At 39.8% G+C, this 24810-nt stretch overlaps 1 protein-coding gene across 5 annotated transcripts in view; it reads right to left on the reverse strand.

Annotated features, from left to right (window-relative positions):
• The window catches only part of LOC103176974 (SRSF protein kinase 2), a 61330-nt gene extending 37552 nt beyond the window's left edge, over positions 1-23778 (reverse strand). For all 5 annotated transcript variants that reach the window (XM_007890870.2, XM_007890868.2, XM_007890871.2 and 2 more), the window contains exons 1-2: positions 23638-23778; positions 5051-5199 (exon numbers count right to left, since the gene is read on the reverse strand). In XM_007890870.2, coding sequence (XP_007889061.1) covers positions 5051-5199; positions 23638-23675 — 187 coding nt within the window. In that variant the 5' untranslated portion in view covers positions 23676-23778. The remainder of the gene's footprint in view (positions 1-5050; positions 5200-23637) is intronic.
• Between the last annotated feature and the right edge of the window lie 1032 nt (positions 23779-24810).

Here is a 24810-nt window from a genome sequence, read left to right on the forward strand (position 1 = left end):
CACACAAAAAGTGAGTGTTGAATACGTGGATTGGACTATCCAAGGAGACATTGGAGACAGATTTTGTCAGCAAATCCATACAGAAATTAGGACCAAATCATTTGCTTGAGGGATATGCAAAATATAGTGTAGGATTTTTTTAAAAAAAGTTTTAAGATCGATCAGATTGTCTTTTCAAGTCTATGTCCCAATATCATAGGATATAGGTCTTGGACAACTTGAGCATTTTACAACAACAACAAGAATACATTTGTATAGCGCCTTTCATGTCGGGAGGACATCCCAAGGTGCTGGATAGTGTACAGCATTTCAGACCCGAGCAGGGATCGGGGAGGGGTGGGCGGGAGAGGGAGTGGAGGGGAAGGGGGGTGACCGATGGCATGGTCGAAGAGGAGGGTCTTGGAGCAGGACTTGAAGAAGGCTAAGGAGGGGGCGAGGCTCTTTATATATATATAAAAAAATATATTTTTATATATAAAATATATATTTTACATCTTATATATGCATCAAACTTTACCAATCCAGATGTAGCATAGATTGTGTCATATGTAACGCTTTACTTAGCTTTCACCTAACACAAAAGCATAAATGCTGGAAATCCACGGCAGGTCAATTATAATCTGAAAGAGTAAAATAAATTCAGACACGACCCTTCCTAGAAACCAGTTACAGATTTCAGAAGTAGCAGATATGAAGGGTTACCTTATCTTCCTCTACTCTCTGTCCAGGGTGGCTGGTGACTTTGGAATTACATCCTTTAACTCTAAATATTTTTCAAGAAGCATGAACAATGTTAAAACATATCTCTAAAATACTGAGACTAAATGAAAACGTAAGCAACCTAGGTGATCTAGACTTTCAGATGAGAACTAGCTGAACTCTGTTTAAAATCAACATGCCTCGAGTGGGACTAGGCTGTCTCGCTGCCTAACACACAAATACACAAACACACAGAACAGGGGTTATGTGAAATAAATAAATAACATTCCCAAATAAAAACTGAATAAAATCCTGCTGGGAATTGATTGATATAAAAGATCAGTAGAAATAGATGACCATATACTCTGTAGTTTCTGGTGCTGATTTAACTATGAAATACAACCATCTGGGTTTCAACAATGGAGATGCCGCAAGTAGATTTGCTCAATTATGTTTAGGAATGACAGGGTTATTTCACACAGCGATTGAAGCCTGTGAAGCTGAATGTATGCTTCATTTGAAGGATTTGGCAAGTGAACCAAATAACATTTTCTTATTCCATGCTATGTAGCATTCTTAAAAGAAAAGACAAAAATCCCCACTCCATTTATAACAGCAAAGCAGCTGAGATTCCAGATTTTCCGAGCACAGATTGACATCAGTTTTTTTTTATATATATATATATATAGATAGATATCTGGCTTGGTGAGTCAGGCTACCAAAAATAGAGTGGAGTCACCGTGTAAAGTGCAGCATTCACCTCCAATGCAAATATCCCTCAGGGATATTTTAAATTTACTGAAGGAAATAAATAGCAGCATTGCAATGCAAGGTGAAAAATAGATGTTTATTGAGCCGCATTTCACTATCTTCAGCTCAAACCACAGCTGAAAATCCAACAGAGCAGGTAGAATTGAAAGGGTATCAGTAGAAAAAGCAGAGAGTTCTTATACTGCAGAACCATTTAAAATGAGGAAGGGTTGCTGTAGTTGATAAACATCCCTATTGTGATGTGCAATCATCTAGCATGGATAATGCTAGATCTGAAATGTATTAAATTCCAATGAAATGCTGGAATTTTTTTAATAAACCTTTTCCTCCATCAATCTCCAGTTACAGCTAATGGATTCAAATACATCGTCTGGCAAATGCAGATGCAAAAGTTGTTAAAAATGCATTACAAGGAGATACAAATAAAGTGACAAGCAGCATACGGTGACACTTCCACAGTAGTTATACCATTGCGGCAATGCTTCGTTCTCTCCACAAGAAAGGAAGGGAAATGAAAGAAACTGTGGGGAAACCCGCACCAATCTTCCACATCTCAGTAGCCTTTTAAGATTGGAACTGAAGATGGTGTGGTTCTGGAAGCTGCCTCGAGCCCTCCCCATTGCCCAGAACGGTAGCTCTGGACAAAGCAGGTTAGAAAATAACTTTGGATCAAATTCGAAAATATCTTTAGAAGTTTGCCGAGATTTAAAAATAAATACAGCTAAATACAGCAAACCTCACATCAGTCGTATCAGTAGGGACCATACATTTCATATGACTTGTGCAAAGTATGAGTTACCTGAAACGTCTAAATAATGGGAAGCGCAAATGGGACTTGGTCAGATGTACCACCTGGGCGATTATACGATTCATGCAGATGAGACTTATGCGAGACATATTGTATTTGAAATGGAAACAAAAGCTAGAAAACGTAGTCAATCAACATCTGGAAAAAAAACAACAGGTTAATATTTCTGGTACAACTAACTTCATTGAACCAGATCAAGTAAAAAGTAATCTACTTTTCTCTTTCAGATCGGATTCACCTACTGAAAAGTTAAGCTAATTATTCTGGACTTGTCTAAAATTCAAACAAAGGGTGATTGGAGGAAGAGGGTGGTCAGGTAATTTACTGTACAAGTAATCAATAAATCACTGTACTGTTTGTTGAATAATGCATTTAGTGTCAAGAGGATTTAAACTAAATGATTAATTGCATAATCTCTACTATACAGTTAAAAAAAACTGCATTCCAGCCTATCTCAGTGCTTTATCATATACTCAAGCTGCATTGTGGTAATTAATTCACCAGAAGATTGAAAAGCCTGTGATACCCTCAACCTCTTCCTGTATACCCTCAATTCTTTATCAGGCATTAAATATCCTATTTGTCACAGTATATCCAATTAAAGTCAGAGGAGGCCTGAGGAGAAGTAGGTGTAGGAGGAGGAGGAGGAGGAGGAGGAGGAAGAGGAAGAGAAGACATGCCATAGCATTGTTAGTCAAGTAAGAAAAGGCCTGTTTCACTGATGATACTCGGTTCACATTGCGGCCCTTGCTGCTGCACAATGAACAGTACTCAAATGGCTGCATTGAATCTCCAACCTCATTGATTGCGCAACCACAGCCTTTTAGTTTTAAATTCTAAATATGTTACTGTTTTTCAGGGCACAGAAGAAAAAAAATTGCTGCCGTTGTTTTTTTTAGCTTCAAGGAACATTTAGTGATGCCATGTTGGCCTAAAGGTACACAATCACTAAACTTGACACTAACATCCTGTGAAGTGCTTTGAGACGTCCTCCAGATATGAAAGGTACTACTACATCAAATGCAAGGATTATTCTTAAAGAACTGGGCACAGATTATTCTCGCCTGCGGAAGGCTTCTAAGCAGTCGCAATTTTGGAGCTTTGCTACATCACCACGTCAACAACAAAGTATTTACAAAAATCAACAAGGATACCAAAAGAATGCAAATATGCACACACAATCCGACAGCTGCATTGGCAAAGGGGAGCAGGTCTACTACACCTGGATCTCTAGAAAATAAAAAACCTATCAGGAAAGACAACAAACGCAACAAAACAGATTTTATACTTTTAATGAGCAATAAATAGCTTGCAACCTCTTTTCCTTGAAAGGACTACTGTTCCACATAAATCCTAGTAAATGTTGCTGGATTCAAAGAATGATTGCTACCAGTTGTAAATCAAGTGGTAAACGGATGTAAGTGTGTCTTCCAAATAGCCAGATAATACGTTTGGTGTCTTCCTCACTTTAAACCCCGTTTGGACCTCTTAAGTTTATGACTGTTTATGGGACACTACTGTGCGCAATTGGCTGCCGTATTTTGCCCACAAAATGTACATTTTACACTATATTCTGCGAATCGCTTTGAGACATGTCAACGACCTGTTAAGGTTCTATATCAAATGCAAGGAATATTTTTATTATTAAGGTTTAATTTTCCTCCCTGACTAACTTTTTGCATAATATTGAAAACATTCTTGGGCATCATGGTTTGCTAATACAGTTGCGTCTCTTTTCATTTCACTTGGATTCCCTAATTTCTTTTGCAAAATTGCTTTTATAGAGTTTTGTGCTTAGCCCAATGGTTGCATTCGCTCTCCCTTCAAGCTTTGTAAATTTTCAGATTTGCCATAATTTTTTAATTTTCTTGTTGATCTATTTCAAAGCATTATTGTTTCATCTCTCTGTTCCGCACTTACCTCTCCTGTATGTTCGCCGTAACATTTTTGAAGGAGGTGTATTTATCCTCCAGCAGCGCTCCCAGTCTTTCATTAAACTCCAACGTCATACTTGTGAGGTTAGTCAGTCACAAGAAATATACTAGGTTCTGTTATGTGGTTGCACTGTTTGCTACGTCACATTGAATATTATTATGCAATGGTTACTATGGTTATTATCACCGAGCGGTTCAACTACTTCTATTCTCTGAATAGTATCTAGGTCACTAACATGACGTGACCGAGGTAAGAGGAACTCATGGAAAAAGTCCTTGAATCAGGAAGCATGTCCCTCAATAACACATTTGGAGTCCTTCCCATTTAGACATTCCCATTTTGTGTTAGGCTGGTTGAAGCCCACCATCGGCACTAGCTGAGTTTTCTCACTTGTGCTCTACCTACTTTATTTTGATGATCCGTCAAGAAAACAAACATTGTTTTGCCTTTTTTTCATTAAACCCATCAAACCACAGAAACCAGTAGCACCTCAATGCACACTCTAGGCTCTCCAAGGCTTGGCTATTGCCAACCTGCATCTAACACTCTCCAGAATTAAGTAAGCATCCCTCCAGGGAGAGAGCGCGCATTCCATTCCAATAAATATCTCAGGAATCTCCATGTGTCGGTAAGATGCACAGTGATGGGTTTCCACGTATGCCAGACACCAATTCGTATAGTGATAAGGCATTATATCAAATGCAAGGATTATCATCATTATTATTATAACTCATATTTTTCACAAGTGATATTAAACATATGGTCCCAACTGATACGACCTATGTGAGGTTTCGAAAGCAAGTTACCCTGCTATAACTGCAGGGAATTGGAGTTTACCTTTACAATAGTCAGCCGGATCCTCCTGCTCTTCATCATCAGATCCTAGGATTTCCTCCTCCGGCTCCGGTGGAACAGGCTCTGGTGGAGGAGGTGGGGGTGGTGGTGGAGGAGGGGGAACAGCGGGAGCTTTTTGTTGAGGCTCTGGCCTGGAAGGAGAGAGGGAAAAGGAGAGAAAATGATTATCTATCACGGATAATAATGTTCTGTCATTGCAAGTTAATTGCCAGTTGCAAAATCACAAACTTGTTGAGATTATTGACATTTATTTTCAACTTTGCTGATATTCAGTGGATAACAACAACAACTTGCATTTATATAGCTCCCATCATGCAGGGTAGCGTCCCAGAGCGCTTAAATTAACCATATGGCTTGGTGCTGAGCTAAGCAAACCAAGGAGGACCCTGGTTTGATCCCTTACCAGTTTCGATGTCAGAGCTATAATTGGATTCAAGTTCCCCAGTCTATGGAAGCAAAAAGGAAATTCATTCAATGTTCCTTCTAATCATTATCTAGTGACCATGGGTGAGGGAATCTACCTGAACAGAATCCAAATGCAGCTGACATTAATAGAATTGTACCTCGGCACAAATTATACAAGTCACTGTGACCAACAAGGGAGACAAAATTGAGGAAGAGTAGTTTCAAGAGTTCAAGGAAACAAAATTCTATCACTATATTGGCTTATGTGCTATCGTGAAGCAGAAAGAAAAGAACAGTCTGTACAATAAACACTCAGAGATCCTGGCTGTTCATTAAGGGGGAAGACAACAGCAAAAGCAAGGCAGATGCTTCTACATCGGAAGAGAGACTATCTGTGACTCACCCAACTCCAAGAGTGGCCAATTAGAGTTACATCCAGATGCCAGGAAGAATGTAATCTCTCTCTCACCGGGTCATGGTTTATGGCACAAACCCTTTCATTGAGGGGTTGAAGAAAAACAGTGACCCTTATGTTGTTTCATTCAAACAGTCTCTCTCATCTCTTCCCCCAACCCCCTCCCCCGACCCCATTACAGTAGTGACAAGTGAACACTGGAATGCAATTATCAGCTTGGTTACATCTTTGTCTCTGAACTGTCACAAATAATTTACTCTGGTGACAGTGTGAAAATATGCAACAGATGTTTATAGCTCACACGATGAGCTGCGTACAGGAACACTACTGGGAGCCCAAATTTAAATGAATCCAATGGAACTTCTAGGCAATGTCACCACAGGCTCTATTGGAGACGCAGTCTATATGCGCTCAATGAGTTTTTTTTTGAATAAAATCAGAGGATAGTGTTAAACAATAAATAATACAACCAAATGCCAACATATTGACTTTTTTTTTGCAGCCTCTCTCGTCATGTAATTCGGAGGTTGCAGCTGAAGATGACATGGATGATTGTTGAGCTGAACAACCATTTTACAAACAGAAAAATGTAATGCATTAGAAAATCAAATAAAGATGCTGAAGCCAAAATGTCAGCCTGCGACCACCCCCCCACCCCAACACACACACACACACACACACACACTCACTCTTTTCATCACCACATAAACGTACGGAAAGAGATGAACCTTTTCTACCATAATAATTAAAAGTAAAGGACAAACTGCCACCATCAAACATCTTGCACGTCTCGCCGCACAGTGGCAAGGTTCCCATAGAGACAGATTTCGTATTTGCACGTAACTGTTCAGGGAACGATCGCCAATATGGTCATCACTGCCAGTGCAGCAGTATAAACCTGGAATTACACGAAGTCAGCCACACGACAGTCCATTTTAAATTATTAAAAACCGCAACCCAAGGACAATTCCAATATCGTTCTTGCCCACTTTCCATTTAAACTGCATTTTACTAACAATAATGTAATCGCTTCACAATTTTATCTATCTGCACACATTTCATTTTCCAGGAATTCATTTTGACTTAGGTCGGGCTGTGTGCACAATTAATTCTCCATATAAATTGATTTATTAAATCTTTTCTAAAAAAATGCTGGTTTTATTATAGTTTGCACAAGCTAACATATTAACAAAAAATCACTTCAAGGTTCCAAAACATAATCTATTTGCTTCTAATCAGGAAGAGCCAAATGAGTGAACTTTATAATGGATTGTAACATTATTGACTGTATTACACCAAAGACCTAAGGTGCTTTTAAACAGTTTGTTGAATATTCACATCATAACGCTAGAGATCAGTAAAGCCAAATGACAATCCCTCTGCTGTTAAAGCTATATAAAGCAGCCATCCAGATTGAAGCTGGTATTTTCTCCTCTGAACAGATTGTCTCGGGTTATTTTAAACTATGATTTCCAGCCAATCTGACACAAATCATTTCACAGAGTAAATAAGAACATATGACTTGTTCAGCACAGGTAATATATTATGATCTCGACTTGGTAACACTGAGTGGGTAGTTAATGAACGACAAAGTTGTCAATGAAATTCTGAAGAATTCCATGCGTGAACATATTTGTCATCCTAGGGCTTGGTTTCCATTCAGATGTTTAAAGACCATTTAAATTATGTCAGGTAATAAATTACTAAATTGCTAGATTCCACATGTCAGATATTAATGTTCTAACAAAATTTTGATGCATTTACAAAAAGGTCGCAGTATTTAAAGGTTCAGTTTCATCTGTTTTCTCAGTCAAGCAAAATGCAAGGTTACATTCATAGGCCTGAATTTTTGCACTTTATCATGTGGTCACACCCAGTAACACTGCCCATTTAAACAAAATAAAATCTATCCACTTCACTCCTATGATCAAACGAAAAACAACCATTTTGTGTAAAACTTAAAATGGCAGATTGTGTTTGACAAGCTGCTGTAAAATGCATTCCAACAAAACATCAGGACATTTTTTTTCCAAACAAAAAAATATCCAATATGCTGCAAGCTTGGCACATGAGAATACATGTGCAGAGATATTACATAAAGTGATGAAACACATTAAGACGCTGCCTGCAGCGACTTCGCTGAGAATTCACTACTTGAATAAATGCTGGGAATTAGTTAAGTGCCCTTCATCTAATGGACCAAATGCTTCAAAATACGTGCAACTAAAATGTAGAGCTGCATGCATCAAACGTCTGAAATATGCACAAAAAAGTTACACTTGAATACTCTATTATATACAGTGTATTTGAACAGCATACTTCAAGGCATTCTTCCTGCATCCTGTATTTAACGGGTGACACACTGACATTCCACTGAACAAGTCCTATCAAGTGATCTATGTTTTACACTCAATACATCGCTTTTCAAAGCGAAACCCAAACATTTCACAGCAAAGCAGCTAAAGATATAGATATAGCATCCCTCACGCAGGGTAGTTGTCCCGGAGCGCTTGACAGTAGCAGAGCACAAGGCCGAGCTGGGGGAAGGGGGTTGAATGTAGGCACGGTCGAAGTGGAGGGTCTTCAGGCCCAACCTGAAGATGGGGAAAGAAGGGCCAAGGCGGAGGAACGGAGGAAGAGTGTACAAGAGTTTTGGGGTGTAGTGGCTGGTTCCGATGGTGGAACGGGCAGAGGGCATGAGGGATAAGCAGGAGGCCGGAGCCAATCGAGCGGAGTTAGCACATACTATACTTTCAATAGAAGCGTGCAAGCAGTGCATCCAGTATTTAATACATAGGTCACCTGGACATAAAAACTGACAGGGTTGCTAGCAAAACTGCAATATCACAGATGGAATTTATTAATATATATATTCATTTTTAAATTGCTGGATTTTCCTTCGCTACTGTGAGTACACTCAAAACAGTGTTGCTGCAATATATTCAGAATTCTAGCTTTTACAGATTATGGTATTATACTATTAGCGTAATAGTTTAAAATAGACGATTCAAATAGTTTTAATTTGTAGCTGTAAATATTTAAACAACAGTCTAATAGCTACAGAAATTGAAAGTTAATGTATGTCTTTAAACAAAAGGAACTTTAACTCAATATTCAAGCACAGCTTTTGGCCTCTTCTACAGTAATAATAATAATCCTTGCATTTGACATAGAGCCTTATTACGTCACTGAGACATCTCAAAAGCATTTCGCAGAATATACTGTATATTTTGTGGACAAAATGCAGCAGCCATTTAATTTATTTAAATAGAGGTGGTCAAGAAAAAAATGTATAAACATATAACTTCAGCAAGTTACACACTCATAACAATATGCATTGAAGGAATCATGTACACACTGCAATGGTATCATACGTTCCATGGATTTGAGGAACTAGCAAACTTGCTGCTGGTAAATCTTTAATTCTAAGTTTCATACAGTACAGAATTAGAGATAGAAAAATTCGGAGAGAGACAGAAAACTAGAGAGTGAGAGAGAAAGAGAAGAAAAGTCAGAACGAGAAAAACAGAGAGGAGGGCTAGCATAGTGTGTTACTACAATGACAATATAACTCTTTCTGAAATTTTTTTTAGTTAGCGCTGTAACCAATTTGTGTTTTGCATGATGATAGTAATAATAATTCTTATATTTGGTAGTGTCTTCCATGTCAGCAGGACATCCTAAAGCACTTCACATCATTATGGATAACTGTTCAAATATAAAATGGCAATTTTATTCTACTATTCAACAAATGGTTGCATCTTACAAATATTTAACCAGGATTGTACTTCAAAATTAACTAAGCAAATTATTATAGACACCATAGAGATTCAAATGAGAGCTGCAAAGCAACTGGGTGATAGAAAAGAAAATAAATGAAATATTAACTGTTTATAACCCAGTTAGGAGAGGGAGGGGAAGAATTAATCTACAGGCAACCAGAAAGAAAACTAAACTCAATTGTGAAGAGTGTAGAAACATGAGGTTTCACAAACCCATCAATTGCTTCAATATAGTCTGTATTGTATTAAGATTCAATTTAGATGTGCTACAACATAGTGCTTAATACCATGGTGCATTGACAAGTACATTTTTAGTTGAAAATAAAAAGGATATTATTCCTAACAAACTCTTGATCAACGGTAAACACACACAGTGAACCTTGTCCAGCGTGTTTTGTAATGTTGGACATGTCTATAACTACACCTCCAAGTTTCACTGATGAAGCAAGTTTCTAATCAAACATTAACAATGCCTCAAACTGCTGGACTTTGCCAGATGTCTCTCCTTTGATCTATTTTTAGGGAGAGAGAACCTACTTTCCTGCCTCTTTTTCCATTTTCTTCACCTCAGAAGTGTGAAGAATTGAGTGGTCTCAACAAGGTTTGAATACAAAACTTTCAATCCCTCTGATCCTACAGTGAGTTATCTGAAATGTTTCAACAACTGCTTTAAAGATCATTTCAAAGCAATATATCTGAACAAGTTATCCAGTAATCCACTTGAAGGAATTACCCAGTATGGGGTCTTACTTCTGACTCCTGTCTGACTGTACTATCCACCCTAAAGCCATCCTTCAATCAGGAAAGAGGTAAGTGAATGCATTGAACATCACAAGCAAGAAACCAGAATACCCGCAAGTAATTTCCATACAAAATATTAGACAAGAAGGTGATGAAGAACTCTCTGGAGAGGATTCACATGAATTGAAATGTGATCTGAAACACTGTGCAGTGAAATAGCACATAGCAACAGTAGAGATGGACTATGACAGCAATATTCAAAGAAGGCACAGTTTAAGATTTTTTTTGATTTTCTTCTAATAATCTTCCAGTGTCTGAGAAAACTCAAAAACAGTGAAACCACTTCAGGCTCAGAAACACGATAATAGAGACACCGTCTGCCTCAGGGTTCCGAGGCAGACACTAGTTTTTTTTAAACTCGATTCTGTTTATAGTGGCCAAGCATCAAACACAACGCCTAGATAAGCGATGGCTCCTCCACATTGAAAGAAACATCGACTTTCTATAAATAGATTGATGCAAAATGGAGTACAGAAAAGGAACCTATTGCAATACTTTCATATGTCCTATTTATAACAATAATAAATATATTTAGATGAATAATATTTTCAGATATATTAATTATACTAATAATTTGGTCACTCAATCCAACTTGAATCACCATTGTGATAAGATCACGACTGTTTGTGGGACAGTGCTGTGCACAATTGGCTGCTGCATTTCACCCACAAAATATATAGTCAATTCACTTTACAGTATATTCCTTGAAGCGCTTTGAGACTCGAAGACGTGATAAGGCGATACATCAAATGCAAGGATTATTATTTATTATTATACTAAGGGAGTGGGACAACGGGACACAGGTTCAGGGCAGTAAATCTTTAGAACAACCACCAGGAAATATTTCTTTATACAGAGGGTAATAGACAGTTGCAACAGTTTACTAGGAAGGGTGGCCAAGGCCAGTACATTGAAATTGTTTAAAAGGCAACTTGATGCCACAATCGGTTGGTATTCTGGAAGTATGAGATCAAATCAACCAAAGCATCATTTTCGTTCATATCCCTCTTGTGTTGTTATGAATAGAATGTGTGAATCAAAGCACTAGAGCAGATGCTACATCAAATTGTGTCCAGAAACTCCTCTGTAAACTGGCAGCAAATGAACATTTGCTCCTGTGATCACTCAATTCTGAGAGTTAAAGCCGAAAGCCAAAAATTAAATGTTTATGAGCTAACCTGGATCAAATGAGATGCATTCTGAACCCTGAAGGAAATGGTTGAGGCACTTGTCTGATTTTTGGAGACACTGAACCTGTAGCAGAGGACTTGAAGAAAGCAAAAGAGAACAAAATCTTAATGCTGGTAATTGATATAGTGCTTTACCACGTCATTGAGACGTCTCAAGGCACTTCACAGGATTTTGCTGTAAAGGGCACAGACTGTATACTTTGTAGGCAAACAGCTAGCCCAACATATTTTGTGAAGGAAAGGCTTCAGAATATATAATGGTTATTAACCCTCATCGAAAGAATACAGAGTCCAAAATTGTAGAAGTATGGTTTTAGAAGCCGCATGAATCAGGAACAGAAGAAAGCAAGAAATGAGGGTAAAAGAAAGTCATTTGAAATTCATTGAGGAGGTAAACTAATAAAGTAAACCAATTTCAAATAAAAAAATTCTTCTCACTTTTGTCATTAAAAAATAATCAAGATTTTTCTTCTATATGGTCTCTCTTAATTTTTCTTTAAGAACCTTAGATCCAATCAACCATTTTCAGATGAAATCAAGGTTGTAAAAGGCATTCGTAAAATGCTGACCTGACTGGGAAAATTGACGTCACAGAAGCTACCAGCTCAATCTGGGACATGTCAAAACAGGAAGAGAGCTGCTAAATTGCCAGAGGAGCATACTTGTCACTGTTGACAGTTCATTCAACAACAACTTGCATTTATGTAGCGTCCTTCATGTGGGGTAGCATTCATGGTACTTTGCAATTCAAAGGGGTTAAGGCGAAGGGGGAAAGAAATGGTAAATGGGTTAGCTGGCTTGAAAAGCTGTTTGATAAAGGGAAGCTGAGGATAATTGTAAATGGAAAAATCTATCTTTGTGGGTAGTGACTAGCAGAGATCACAGGGTTTATTTTTGGAGTCTGTGCTGTTCACACTATTCATAAATTGAGCGAGCAATAATTTACTTCTTCCAGAATTATAAAAATTGCCGATGGAGACCAGCTGAGCAGAGCAAAATAAACAACATTAAGAAATATCACGACCCATTACACAGACCTCAGACAATGATACCCAGTAATAAAGGCGAAGAACGAAAAGAACTGAAGTCATATTTTCTTTCCATTTTCAAAATCACACTACGTTCATGGTGAGAGTAGAGGTAGCCAGTTCCCGGGATGGACTAGTAGCATCCTGTAAATGTTGGTAGGAATATCTGAGAACAGAATGTGTTGACCCAGCTTCAGGAAAAATACCTACCACACCTTATTGGCATTTTTATGGCAATAATCAGGCAATAATCAGATATACTGTTTGGGGGTGGGAGGGGGGGATTAAAGCAGAACTCTTGTTACATATCAGTGCTCTAATGTGCTGTACAATTGAGGCCATCTCTTTCACCTGAAATGCCTCTGAAAATACTGCTACAGAACTGGCATATAAAAATCCCCCCAGTCATATTGTAAATCAATTCTATACAACTTATTGATTCGCTACACAATATGAATCACAAAGGTTCAGAGTACAATACGTTATACACGCCATGTATAACTTGTCAGAAAAACAACCCTAACTCACGAGTTTTTAACCGACAGCATTGATGGCACCGACAATTTTTCATCGGTCATTCAATCCAGCCATGAAAAAAATAGACTTCGCATTAAAAGGTTAAAACATGACAGGTGATTTTGTCCATTTTAAAGCAGGTATGAATTAATTTAACAGAAAAAAAAATGTCCTTTTAAATCCTATGAGAGGATGAATTGTTGTCTTAAACGAGGCTGGAAGTATGCTTGTATTCACTCCCATTAGCAGCACCAGTTATCTTCCCAGGTGGGTGGAATTAAACGAAGTTGAGGGGCTGGTGGTAAATAAGCATGATCCCCTAAGATACATACTACATCCAAAATGACATGCTGCCCCCCCACCATCACCCAAGGAGGATAGTCACTAGGTGGTCATTTGACATCCAACAAACACAGGTTTGAGCCCTCACTAGGGGATGGTAGGTACCAGGAACTCCCTGCAAGCTTTCTGGTGGCCAACACAGCTCAGCATGTAATGCACACAAGCATTGCCACCTATCTGCACCTTAGGCACATGTCCCTTCCCATTGAGCGATGGTTCCACCAGTTGGAGATGTGGAGCTTAAGCAGCAGCTGCTTGCCTCTCTGAAGGCCAATCAAGGTGGATTCCAGACGCTGGATTTACGAACGTGTGTTCACAAACTGGGACACCAGGAACGCCTTCCAGCAGCTGTCGTCCCAAGCCTCAGTTTCCTCAGAGCAGCTATCTGGCAGACACCTGCCTTCAGCGTGGTGGGAGGACCTTTACAGCTTGCAATGTGCCAGCCACCTTGATGTTCTTGAGGGCCAAGTCCAATGCTGCGTACCAGCTTACTCAGCACCAGCTGCTTAACCCAGGTCCTCATGTGAAGGGCCTTGAAAAATAGACATGCCCAGTGTGAAACCACCTCCGCCTCCAGGATGCTTAGCAACAGTTCAGTGTAGGCCGGAGCCCTCCCTTCCTGAAGCCCATTCCCATATTTGCCGCAATCCATCTCACTGCTTGATCCTGGACTTTGCAAGTGTGCTGGAGGAAACCCCTCCGCTGCAACCCCAGGAGCTCGGATCCATAGAAGAGGACTGTTTGCACACAGGTCTCACGTGCCACAAATGTTTGTTACATCAATTCAGGATGCAAAGCATAATAAAAACAAGGTAGGATATAGTCACGTTTATTTTGAATTACAAAACTGTGGAAAAACTGTACAGTATAACAAGAGCACTCCTGCAATCTTCCTAGTGCTGTCAAAATATTGAAAGTCTCATTTTCAAACATTACTGCTTGACAATGGGTCAGGAGGCACTATCATAGATCCATATAAATCAGCAGTGCCCAGTCCCATATAAAATTGTAATACTGCTAAGTAGGACTCCAACGTCATCCCACCAGACAACGTAACAAAGTGTAATGCTCACACACCATCTTCAACGATACAATCAGTGAAGGAGAAGAATTAAATTGTGCTAAGCCAAAAGGTTCCTTCTAGATAATGCCAATTTCCTTGCACTTCGTAGCAACACCTCTCACACACACACACACCTAACCCATGTCATTTTTACAAACAAAACCCCAGGACTTTGTCAGCCTTGTCTGGATATAAGGAAAAACCACCAACGTGTCCAGTTCCAAAGTGGAACTCAAGTGGAAAGAGCCAGAATCCCATACTCAATAAGGTGTTAGTCAGTCAGGTTTAACGCGCGCCAGAGGGAAGCTAAATGTGCTCTCAAATGTTGCTGAGATAAAGTGCTGTCTCACAAAGGTCATATGCAATATGCAAAAGAAGACAAGCCTGAAATTGCTTCTTGAAACATAGAGTAGAGCTCTACACCTCAGTGTCCAGCTGCAGAGCAAGAGGTAAAACAATACCGATGTGGAAACTAACCTGATCTTAATACCACGTGTTAGAAACATGATTAGTAGGGCCCACTGGGAACAGTTTGGTAATCGTAATTCCAGTTCATCTGGGTGGAGAGCATATAGAGAGAGCACAGAGCCTCTTCCGAGACCAACCCCTTGCTCAACTGTTAATTGAGCACGGAACCCCTCCCCTCACATAGTTTCACTCTTAGCAGGAAAATGTTGCATGTCACTGAAGCAGCACAACACAACAGCACCAAGCTCCATGCTTAATGAGTTCCCAACCTCCTTCCTCGCAACCCCCTCCAATACCATGACTCTTCAGTCAAGACAGTTCAAGGAATGCGCAGAGCCTGCCCCTAGTGGTCGCATATAACATAAAAAGTGGAAATCTAGTATTTTTGTTAATTAGCCAGTGTACACCTCATCAACAGGAGACAAGCACAAATATTTCATTACAGTTGTAGAACTGTGTTGTGCAGTTCTTAGCTCAATCCAGTTGTTCAATTATCAATGTTAATATCCACAGGCATTCAAAGTCATTGTATCATTTATTATTCCCTACAGACCATCAAATTGAATCTTAAGATCGCAGAAACCATTTCTTGCAGAGACAAGTGCAATCGAGTTTTGACAGATGAAGAACACAAATCAGTCTTTCATAAGCAGCAGTCAACATCATATTTTGATTTCCTTGACAAGATCCCTCCTGACTTCACAATTCAATATGCAACCAAACAGAACCACTGATTACGATCACGTATACAGAATTACAATGTGCCATCAAATTCACTACTTACTTACATGGATTTACAAACTCCATCTCTCTCTGTGCAACATGAATACCTCAAATTTAACAACATTGTTAATTGTATGAGCTTCACCAGTAACTCAACACTACACAAGAATCTGTGAAGATTCCAATCTCTTCCAACAAGTTAGTCAAACCATAGAACAACAACTTGCATTTATATAGTGTCCCTCACGCAGGGCAGCGACCCAGAACACTTTAGGTTAGGGTTAGAAATATATCATAGAAATTTACAGAACCGCCAAACTCAGTATGCTTCATTTTTGTAGTAATTTTAAAATAGAAGTTGAACTTAAAACCCCTTCAGTCATTAAGAATGCTCTCATAGTTTGAGTACAAGATTGATGCTCATGACAGGCAATACCACTACAACACTGAATACTGGAACCATGATGCTAAATTATCAGAAATGCGTACAACATTATGGTCAGAGAAGTTTACACTGATATGTCAGTGGGGTGCCTGATATATAATCACCAATTGGGAGAACCCCTCGCCCCATATACAGCCACACACACAACAGGTATTTATCATATTATATTTATCATATCAAACATGTTAACAAGTGGCTCATTTTGGTTCGTGTTATGGTTGCATGCCGAAAGAATCTTGAAGCTAGGTTGAATTGCAGGAACTGATTTAAACACTTAGGAAGGTAATTAAACAACAATAACGATGACTTGCATTGATATAGCGCCTCTCATTCAGGGTAGTGTCTCAGAGATCTTCAATCCACTGGATGCAATGGGAGGATGTCTTGCTCGTGCTTCAATTCCTATTACCTCAATATTCCACCAGCAGGTTTCCATTGCTCCAGACCACTCAAAAGGAAAAGGCACATAAATTACAGAACAAGTGGGAACTGCACATCCAGAAACATTAATGCTTGCAAGCGTGTTAGATGCAGAGGAAGAGATAGCGACAGTAAAGGCTCGATGGGCTGAATATTGTTCTATGCTGCAATTTCTATGATCACTACAGGATGATATTAGATTCAGAAATAAATATCTGCAATTCATTTGAACTATAATCATTAGCCGATGTTACATGAAAATAAACCGGATAGGACAGCTTTCAAGTAACTGGAAACAAACACTCAGAATTAAGGATATTTTTTCTGTTTAGTGTCTAAATATAGCTACGTTACAGTGACGTACTCCATGTCAGCACTGTGTTATTGTGAAACAAACCCTTGGCTTTTATAAACAGTTTTGATCAATTTATTTTTGCAGTCAGCCAAGTGCCTCACATATGCAGAAACCCATCATTGTGCTTAAGAGAATCCAAACCAGACTGAGTTTCACACATGTATGCCACCTACACACGTAAATGTCTATGTCTGGAATGGAATGCACACTCTCTCCTACTTACCTAATTCCAGATGGTATTAGGTGAGGGTTAACAAGAGCCAAGGCATGTGGATCTCAAAGCATGGGGTATGAAGTCTAACCAGGTAAAATAAGCAAATCTTCTACTAAGGGCACTGTCTGGCAAGCTTTCTGTTGCTTGCGAGCACTGTCTGGCAATCTTTCTGCTATAAGGACTACCCTACCCATTAGGGTTTTGACTTGCGGGGTTGAGTGAGTGGGAACAATCCCTACTCCCAGTGACTGGTCCTCCAAGACCTGCTACAGATACAGGTTGGCTGGTCTGTCATCAGCAATGTCCAGGAATACTGTAAACCCACAGGAACCAGACAACCAAGATCACCACAGAGATTGATTCGATTCTGATATTCCATTGGCAAGCATGTGAAGCCAGCCCAAATTATGATCAATCAGTGAGGTGCATACTAGTATAAGAAAGGTACTAGAAACTGGATGCTTTTTCTGGGGTCCTGCCAACAATCTACCAGATAAAATCGGTCATTCACTTTGTGGCTGTTTGTGGGACACTGCCGTTTGCAAATTGGTTGCCACATTCACCTTCAAAATACAAGGTCACTGCACTTTATAGTAATTCCTGTGAAGTTCTTTGACACAACGTGAAAGGCGCTATAGCAAATGCAGTGTTATTATATATTACTTTTATGAAATTTCCACCATTATAGAGCACTAAGCATATCAGAATCAATTTTGCAGTATTAAAGTAGTTCATAATTAAGAATCAAATAGGGACTCTGTACGGTACCTGAAAGTATGTCACACAGGTCACTCTGACTCTAGGTAACCCTGCTCTGAAAATAAGAGTTGGATTCTTGGTTCTGCAAGTCAGTGTTACGGACGAATAGAATTCATAATTAAGAAATCAGTTAAAATTACTGTAAAAATCAAACACGTCATCTTATCCACAAAATTAGTCAGAAAGATTAGGAGTTCTGACCCTGAGACATTCTCGGCTGAAAGTCTCTTAGTTTTAATCCACAACTGTTTGTGGGACACTACTGTGTGCAATTAGCTGCCACATTCTGCTACGAAATACAGTCAATCCACATTACAACATATTCTGTGAAGCGCTTTGACGTGATAAGGCGCTATACAAAATGCAAGGATTATTATTATTGTTTAAAGTAGAGCCTTCATGTTGCTCGGAACTACTGGACTGGTCTCTCTCCAACTTTGCATGAAGCTGCTTCTGATGATGTAGTTTGATTGTAATGCTATCGAATGTTTACAATTTTAAAAGTTCATTTACTAAAGCAGCAGTTTGGAAGAGAAAATAAGCCTAGGGCTGCCAGTTCCCTAGCAACTCTTCGCTGGTAAGAAGACTGTTTGGTCATTAGATCGCTGCTGAAACAATGGCAACGCTTTATAATTGGCTACCGAAGGCATTGTAAAAGTGCTGGCACAACCCGATCACATTCATTTTGAATTTCAGTTGTACACTGGTTACTGCTGCGGACATTTTAAAACTTAAAAGATTTTAAAACCCTAGTTAGCTGTAACAATAACGTATGAACAGGCTTTGTGATTATAACGACAGTCATGAAACCCAAAGCTTTGCCTTTTGCCAAAAGAATCGCTCACATTGTGAAACTGATGATTATACATAGCTCTGCGCCTGGTCATTCACTGCACCTAATTATATTAATTATTAATTCACTTTACAGTATATTCTGTGAAGCGCTTTGGGGCGTCTCAAAAATGTGAGAAGGCTCTATACCAAAGGCAAGGGTTATTATTATAATTAGGTGAGTGCTGGGTGTTGTGAAGTGAGGTTTGGGACTTTTTAAACTGTGATCATGACATATAAAGTATTCCTGTAAAGAATAGATCTTCAATTTTTCAGGAATAGTAAATAGCCAAAGCATTATCTCCTCTTACAGAACAAGTTTATTTGAAAAAATTGTAAAACTGTAAATACTTATAACTATAATATACCACACTGATTGATAATTCACCTCCAAAAAACAGTCATTATACTTTACAATAATTCCTGTGAAGCGGTTCGAGACATCTCGATGATGAGATAAGGCACTATATCAAACAGATTATTGCATTTAAAATAAATCAGTTTCTGGTAATTCTTTCAAATTAATCCGTTCTGAAAGCAATCTCATTCTCCCGCTGAGTTTTCAGTTACTCTAGAATGAATGTAAACTGAACAGAGCCAGACACCTACAGAAGCAGTGCGCATCTTAACATATAGTACAGTCTACACATTTTCAGCACAAAGTAATAAACACTTCGAATATCTGTCCCGTGCTGATCAATAATGAATGATTACAAACACAAAGATTTTCACACACTGCATCCTCATCTATTTTCTTCTTCTCCTTTTACCTATAATCTGTCATAAATCTTTTCACAGTGTTGAGTGATGACAGCTGGAGTAGCCCCTGGGGACAGGAGTTCCAAACAACTGTCTGAAACAGTTATTTGTTACTCACAAAAAAAGTTTTTTGTGTCTATATAGTCAATTGTTTTATATAAAGTAGGATCCTTTAATCAGTCACATACCAGCAACTCCTAGTGAAATTCCAGCAACTGCAACAACAACTTGCACTTATATAGTGCCCACCAGGCAGGTTAGCGTCTCAGAGCACTTAATAGTGGTGGAGCCTGATTGAGCCGGGGGGAGGGGGGGGGGTGCGTTAACACAGTCGAAGAGGAAGATTTTCAGGCAGGACTTGAAAAAGGGGAGAGAGGGGGCAAGGTGGCAGGATCGAGAGAGAATGTTCCAAAGTTTCAGGGGGTAGTGACTGAAAGCACGGCCTCCGACGGTGGGGTGGATGCGAGGGGCAAGCAGGAGGCTGGTGCCAGTCGAGCAGAGGCGACGGGTGGTGAATTGGGGAGTGAGGAAGTCAGAGATGTAGGGAGGTGCCAGAGAGTGAAGGGATTTGAACACGAGTATGAAGATCTTGAAGTTGATGGGGAGCCAGTGGAGCCTGGCCAGAGCTGGTGAGTGTGGGCACGGAGTTCGGTCCTAGAAAATATGCGGGCGGCATAGTTCTAAATGAGCTGATTTTTTTTTGAATAGTGGAGCTGGGGAGACCGGCCGGGAGTGCTTTTGAGTAATCCAGGCTGGAGGTGACAAGGCATTCACGAGGGCTTCGGCTACATTTGGGGTAAGGTACGGTCGGAGGCTGGCAAGGTGGAAGAAGGTGGTCCTGGTCAGGGACCGGATATGGGGGACGAAGGGCAGCTGGAGATCGAACCAAATGCCTAGGTTGCGCACTGGTTAGGTGAGACTGTGGGAGAGTCCAGGGAGGTTGAGGAGTTTACATCCACAGGAGTGAATATATTGAAGGAATATGGCTTCCTTCTTTCCCACATTCAGCTGCAGGAAGTTTGCACTCATCCAGGCCCTGATTTCTGCCAGACAAGCTGATAGAACAACAAGTCCTTTGAGAAATGAGCTCCAAGAATAGACTGTGACAAAACTAAAGTAGATTAACTATAATATGTGCATCATCACATTTCCTAATGACATATCGAATCTAATTCAATAACTGAAGTTGGCATTGTAGTTTTATTCAGTAATAATAATAATCCTTGCATTTGATATAGCTCCTTATCACATCGTTGAGGCGTCTCAAGGAGCTTCATAGAATATACTGTAAAGTGGATTAACTGTGTATTTTGTGGGGATAGAGGGATAAGCACGTATCTTTGCATACAGTTTCCTCCAATGGCAAAATATTCCAATGGTGAGGTGCCAAATGAAGCCTGGAGTACGAGTTATCCCACGCCACTCTTGTAAGCATGGTGTTCAGTGTAGGCATACTCATGAAAGTCTGGACTAGCTCTACAGCCTTCCCCTGTGCAGAGAGGATGTGGTGGACATGAAAAGAGAAACTGCAACTTGTCATATTCAGAATACGTTATATTCAGAACTTACGTGAAGGAAATAGGCCCATAGTGCAGTAGAGCACAAAGGATGCAACAAGTTAGCAAAGAAACGGGAACTTGTTAGGTGAATTTCCAAATTTGGCTTTAAAATCCTATAGATTAAACGAGGGGGGAAAAAGGAGTTTCAGTCTTAAAATCCTAGGAATCAATGATTTCCACAAAAAGAGAAAGCAGGGGTACATTAAAACTCCAGTAGTGTTGGAATTGATTCAACAAGGAACCATATATTGTAAAAACACATCGATAGCACGTGATATGGTGCTCAGCTATGACAAGGAAATACCCCCCAGATATAATAATCCCTGCTCTTTTATGAGTTACCTCATCTCAGCTGTCTATTACAAAATCTTCCCTCATCTCTTCTTTCTTGAAGCCAAGAGTCCATAATAATACAATCCTTCCATTTGATATAGCAGTTTATCGTGTTGTTGGGAGGAAGCCTCAAAGTACGCTTCACAGAACATTACTGTAAAGTGTAACGACTGTATTTGTAGGCAAATGTGGAAGCCAATTTGAGCACAGCAATATCCCAAAACCAACGATGAGTAAGTGAGCGGCCAATTTTATTTGGCATTTGTTGGCCAGGGCACCTGGCGAAACTCCCTTCCCTTTGACACTAACATGGAAACTTTGACATTCATCTGAACGGGCATACAGGACTTCAGGGTAATGCCTCATCCAAAGGACGGCACCTCCACCAAGGCAGCGCTCCCCAGCACTGCACCGACAGTCCCAAATTCAAAGTCTCGACTTGGGGCTTGAACGCACAACTTTTTGACTTGGAAGCGAGAATGCTACCATGAGCCAGGATTAGGGTGGTTACAACATGTCGCTGAGCTGAACCTTTTCCTCTCAGGGTGGCCTGAAATTATTAATAATAATCCTTGCATTTGGTCTAGCGTCTTTCATGTTGGGAGGATGGCCCAAAGCATTGCATCGGATTTATTATAAACTGGATTGACTGTGCCTTTGCAGCAGCCGAACTGAACACAGCAATGTCCCACCTGAACAGGCAGATGGGACCTGGGTTTATCGTCTCATCCGAAGGAAGGCACCTCCGGCAATGCAACGCACCCCATCACTGCATCGGAATGTAAGTTCACTTCCTAATGTGGGACTTGAACCCACGGCTTTCTGACTCAGGCGTGGGAGTGCTATCACTTAGCCAGGCTGACACACGTTCAACAGAATTGAAAGAAGATTAAAGCAGGGCATTGCCATAGGTAAGTAAAAACATGGTCATTTTAAACTGAACTATCCAGGGTTTCTAACTGTGTGCTAGATCAAAACAAAACTTTTTAACAATAATGAAGAATCATGGGTTTCCTTCTACTGAAACGTTTCATCGTGCACACTTCAGAATGGCATTTCCTCAACTTATTCGCAGTGAAAAGAGCACAGATACTTCAGTCACAAAAGAATTGCTGTGTGGCAGTATCAAGGGCTGTTGCTACATGCCTTTCCTCCACGCCACTAATTAGTGCATTAAACCAACCCTTCCCTTTGAATTGTACGGACGTGTCCTCCACCCTCTATTAGCAACTAAGTTAAGTTTACTTATAATTGCCTGAATCTTTCCAGCCTATGAAAATTAGGCAAGGATAACAGATCATGAAACTGTACAGGTGATGGAAAAGCAGACACAATCTGAAAATGCTTTAGATAACTTTCCAGGCTAAATACATCTCCAAAATATAATTGAAAGAGCTAGCTTATTGGTACTAGAAAATAACACACAACAAACCGTGAGGCTGAGCAGCGGAGCTGTCAAGAAATTAATATCACATCTACTATTCCAATTAAACAATGCTGTAGTTAAGTCTTTTCCATCAGCATTGGCTTTCGATTGGCAGATATTATAATTGTTTTATAAACATTTCAAGACATTTACCCTCACCTACAGGCATGAAACATTACTGCATTTAATGAATATTCCCCAGCAGAGCAGAGGCATGAAACAGCAGCATGCCTGCCTCACAGAACAGGGTCTGACTAATCCGTGGGTTAGTGATTTACAGGCTCCAAGCACAGACACTCCCTTTTGGAAGCCAAGGAGACGCTCGTACCATACCTAGGATTCAGCTCTGGTGGGGATAGAGAATAAGAGATGACCTGGAATTATTTATAGACTAACATACCTCAGTAGGGGAGGAAAAAGAAACCCGTTTTAAACAGCACACTGGCACTGGCTGCACAGTGAGGGTCTATTTCTGGTTTTGTGTTTTAAAAGCATTCGACAAAACACACACACAAAAGAGAGAAAAAAATCAATAACCCTCGGTTAGCCTCAACAACAAAAGGCCGGATTCTGCAAAATATGCTGCACAACATAAGCCAAGATGTAATCTTAACTGATGTTTTAACACAGGCATCTCCTACATCCTTTCTCCCCCCCAACGCCTCCCCACCCCCCTTCAGATTCCCCACTGCCTGCCTTTAGCATCAATTTTGGATGCAATGGATGTTGCTGTACCTTTCTGAAGAGGACGACTTTCCAGAGTTAACTGACATCAGCAGCTCAATCTTCTGCTTGGTTTCTGGAAAAATTAGAAAACGTTCAGAAACGAGCACCTCTGTCTTTGGTCTTTTGAAAAAAATACCTAACGTCCAGCCAGCAATTTTATATTTTTTTCTTTTTTTAAAAAAAAAGGATGAGGCCACAGGTTTCAAATGCTTCTGGATGTGCTGCAATGCTCTGCTGCTGAGAGAGAGAGAAAAAAGAGAGAGAGAGAGAGAGAGAGAGAATGCTCCAGAGGAATCAAGCTTCACTAAAATATGCACATGACCGTTTATGAAAACAGGAAGTACAGTACCACTTCGCTCACTGTAGGGGTAGCTTTTCAGGCTGTACCATCGTTCAGTCCTACAGACCATATCTGTCACACCAGATGGAGTGATTATATATCAGAACACAAGTGCTAGCTCGAAAGAAGCGTTGTTTAAAGGGCTGGCTAAAATTTCTGACTTAGTGTGACCTCAATCTTATCCAATCAAATCAGCCTTCCCAGTCCTGCCGCAAATATTTCACAGTGTCCTTTTCCACAAACTGTGATTATCTGAAAGTCAGGTTTAGTCAGCCTGTCAGATTTACAGCTCAACTACACAATGCTACTCCAGACATAAAAAATCAGTCGTCTGATCTAAATAAGCTCGTGTAAACCCTTTGATATTCCATGGGAAATGCCGATCAGGACACAAGTATCTTTTCAAAAATTACTATTGTATCTCAGCTGGCATAGTGCTGCCACTGGGTAAAGTTCCACCATCGGTATTCAAAGCAAATTACAAAAGGAAATGAGATTAGCAATTAATGTAATTACTGCTTCAGAAGCAGAAGAAAGAAAAATACACCGCGTAATATGCAGTAAAAAATGACTGACATAGACAATTTCAGCAGCTTTCCACAAAGTTATTTTATGGTTAAGAATACAAAGAATGTCAATACATTTCATTTTACAGATATGTGCCCTTATTTATACACTGCATATTTGTCCTATTACAGGCCCACACAAAATATGATTTCCGTAGTTTATCTTTGAACTCTCCATTCTGCTTTTTTTTAAATTCTGGTTTCTAGAATATTGCCAATGAACAAATGTAAATCTATATACCCTTCCAATGTATAGACTGGCTGCTTTATAGCAAC

Source organism: Callorhinchus milii, unplaced genomic scaffold, assembly GCF_018977255.1.
Source record: "Callorhinchus milii isolate IMCB2004 unplaced genomic scaffold, IMCB_Cmil_1.0 Scaffold5, whole genome shotgun sequence".
In the NCBI taxonomy this organism is placed as follows: Eukaryota; Metazoa; Chordata; class Chondrichthyes; order Chimaeriformes; family Callorhinchidae; genus Callorhinchus; species Callorhinchus milii.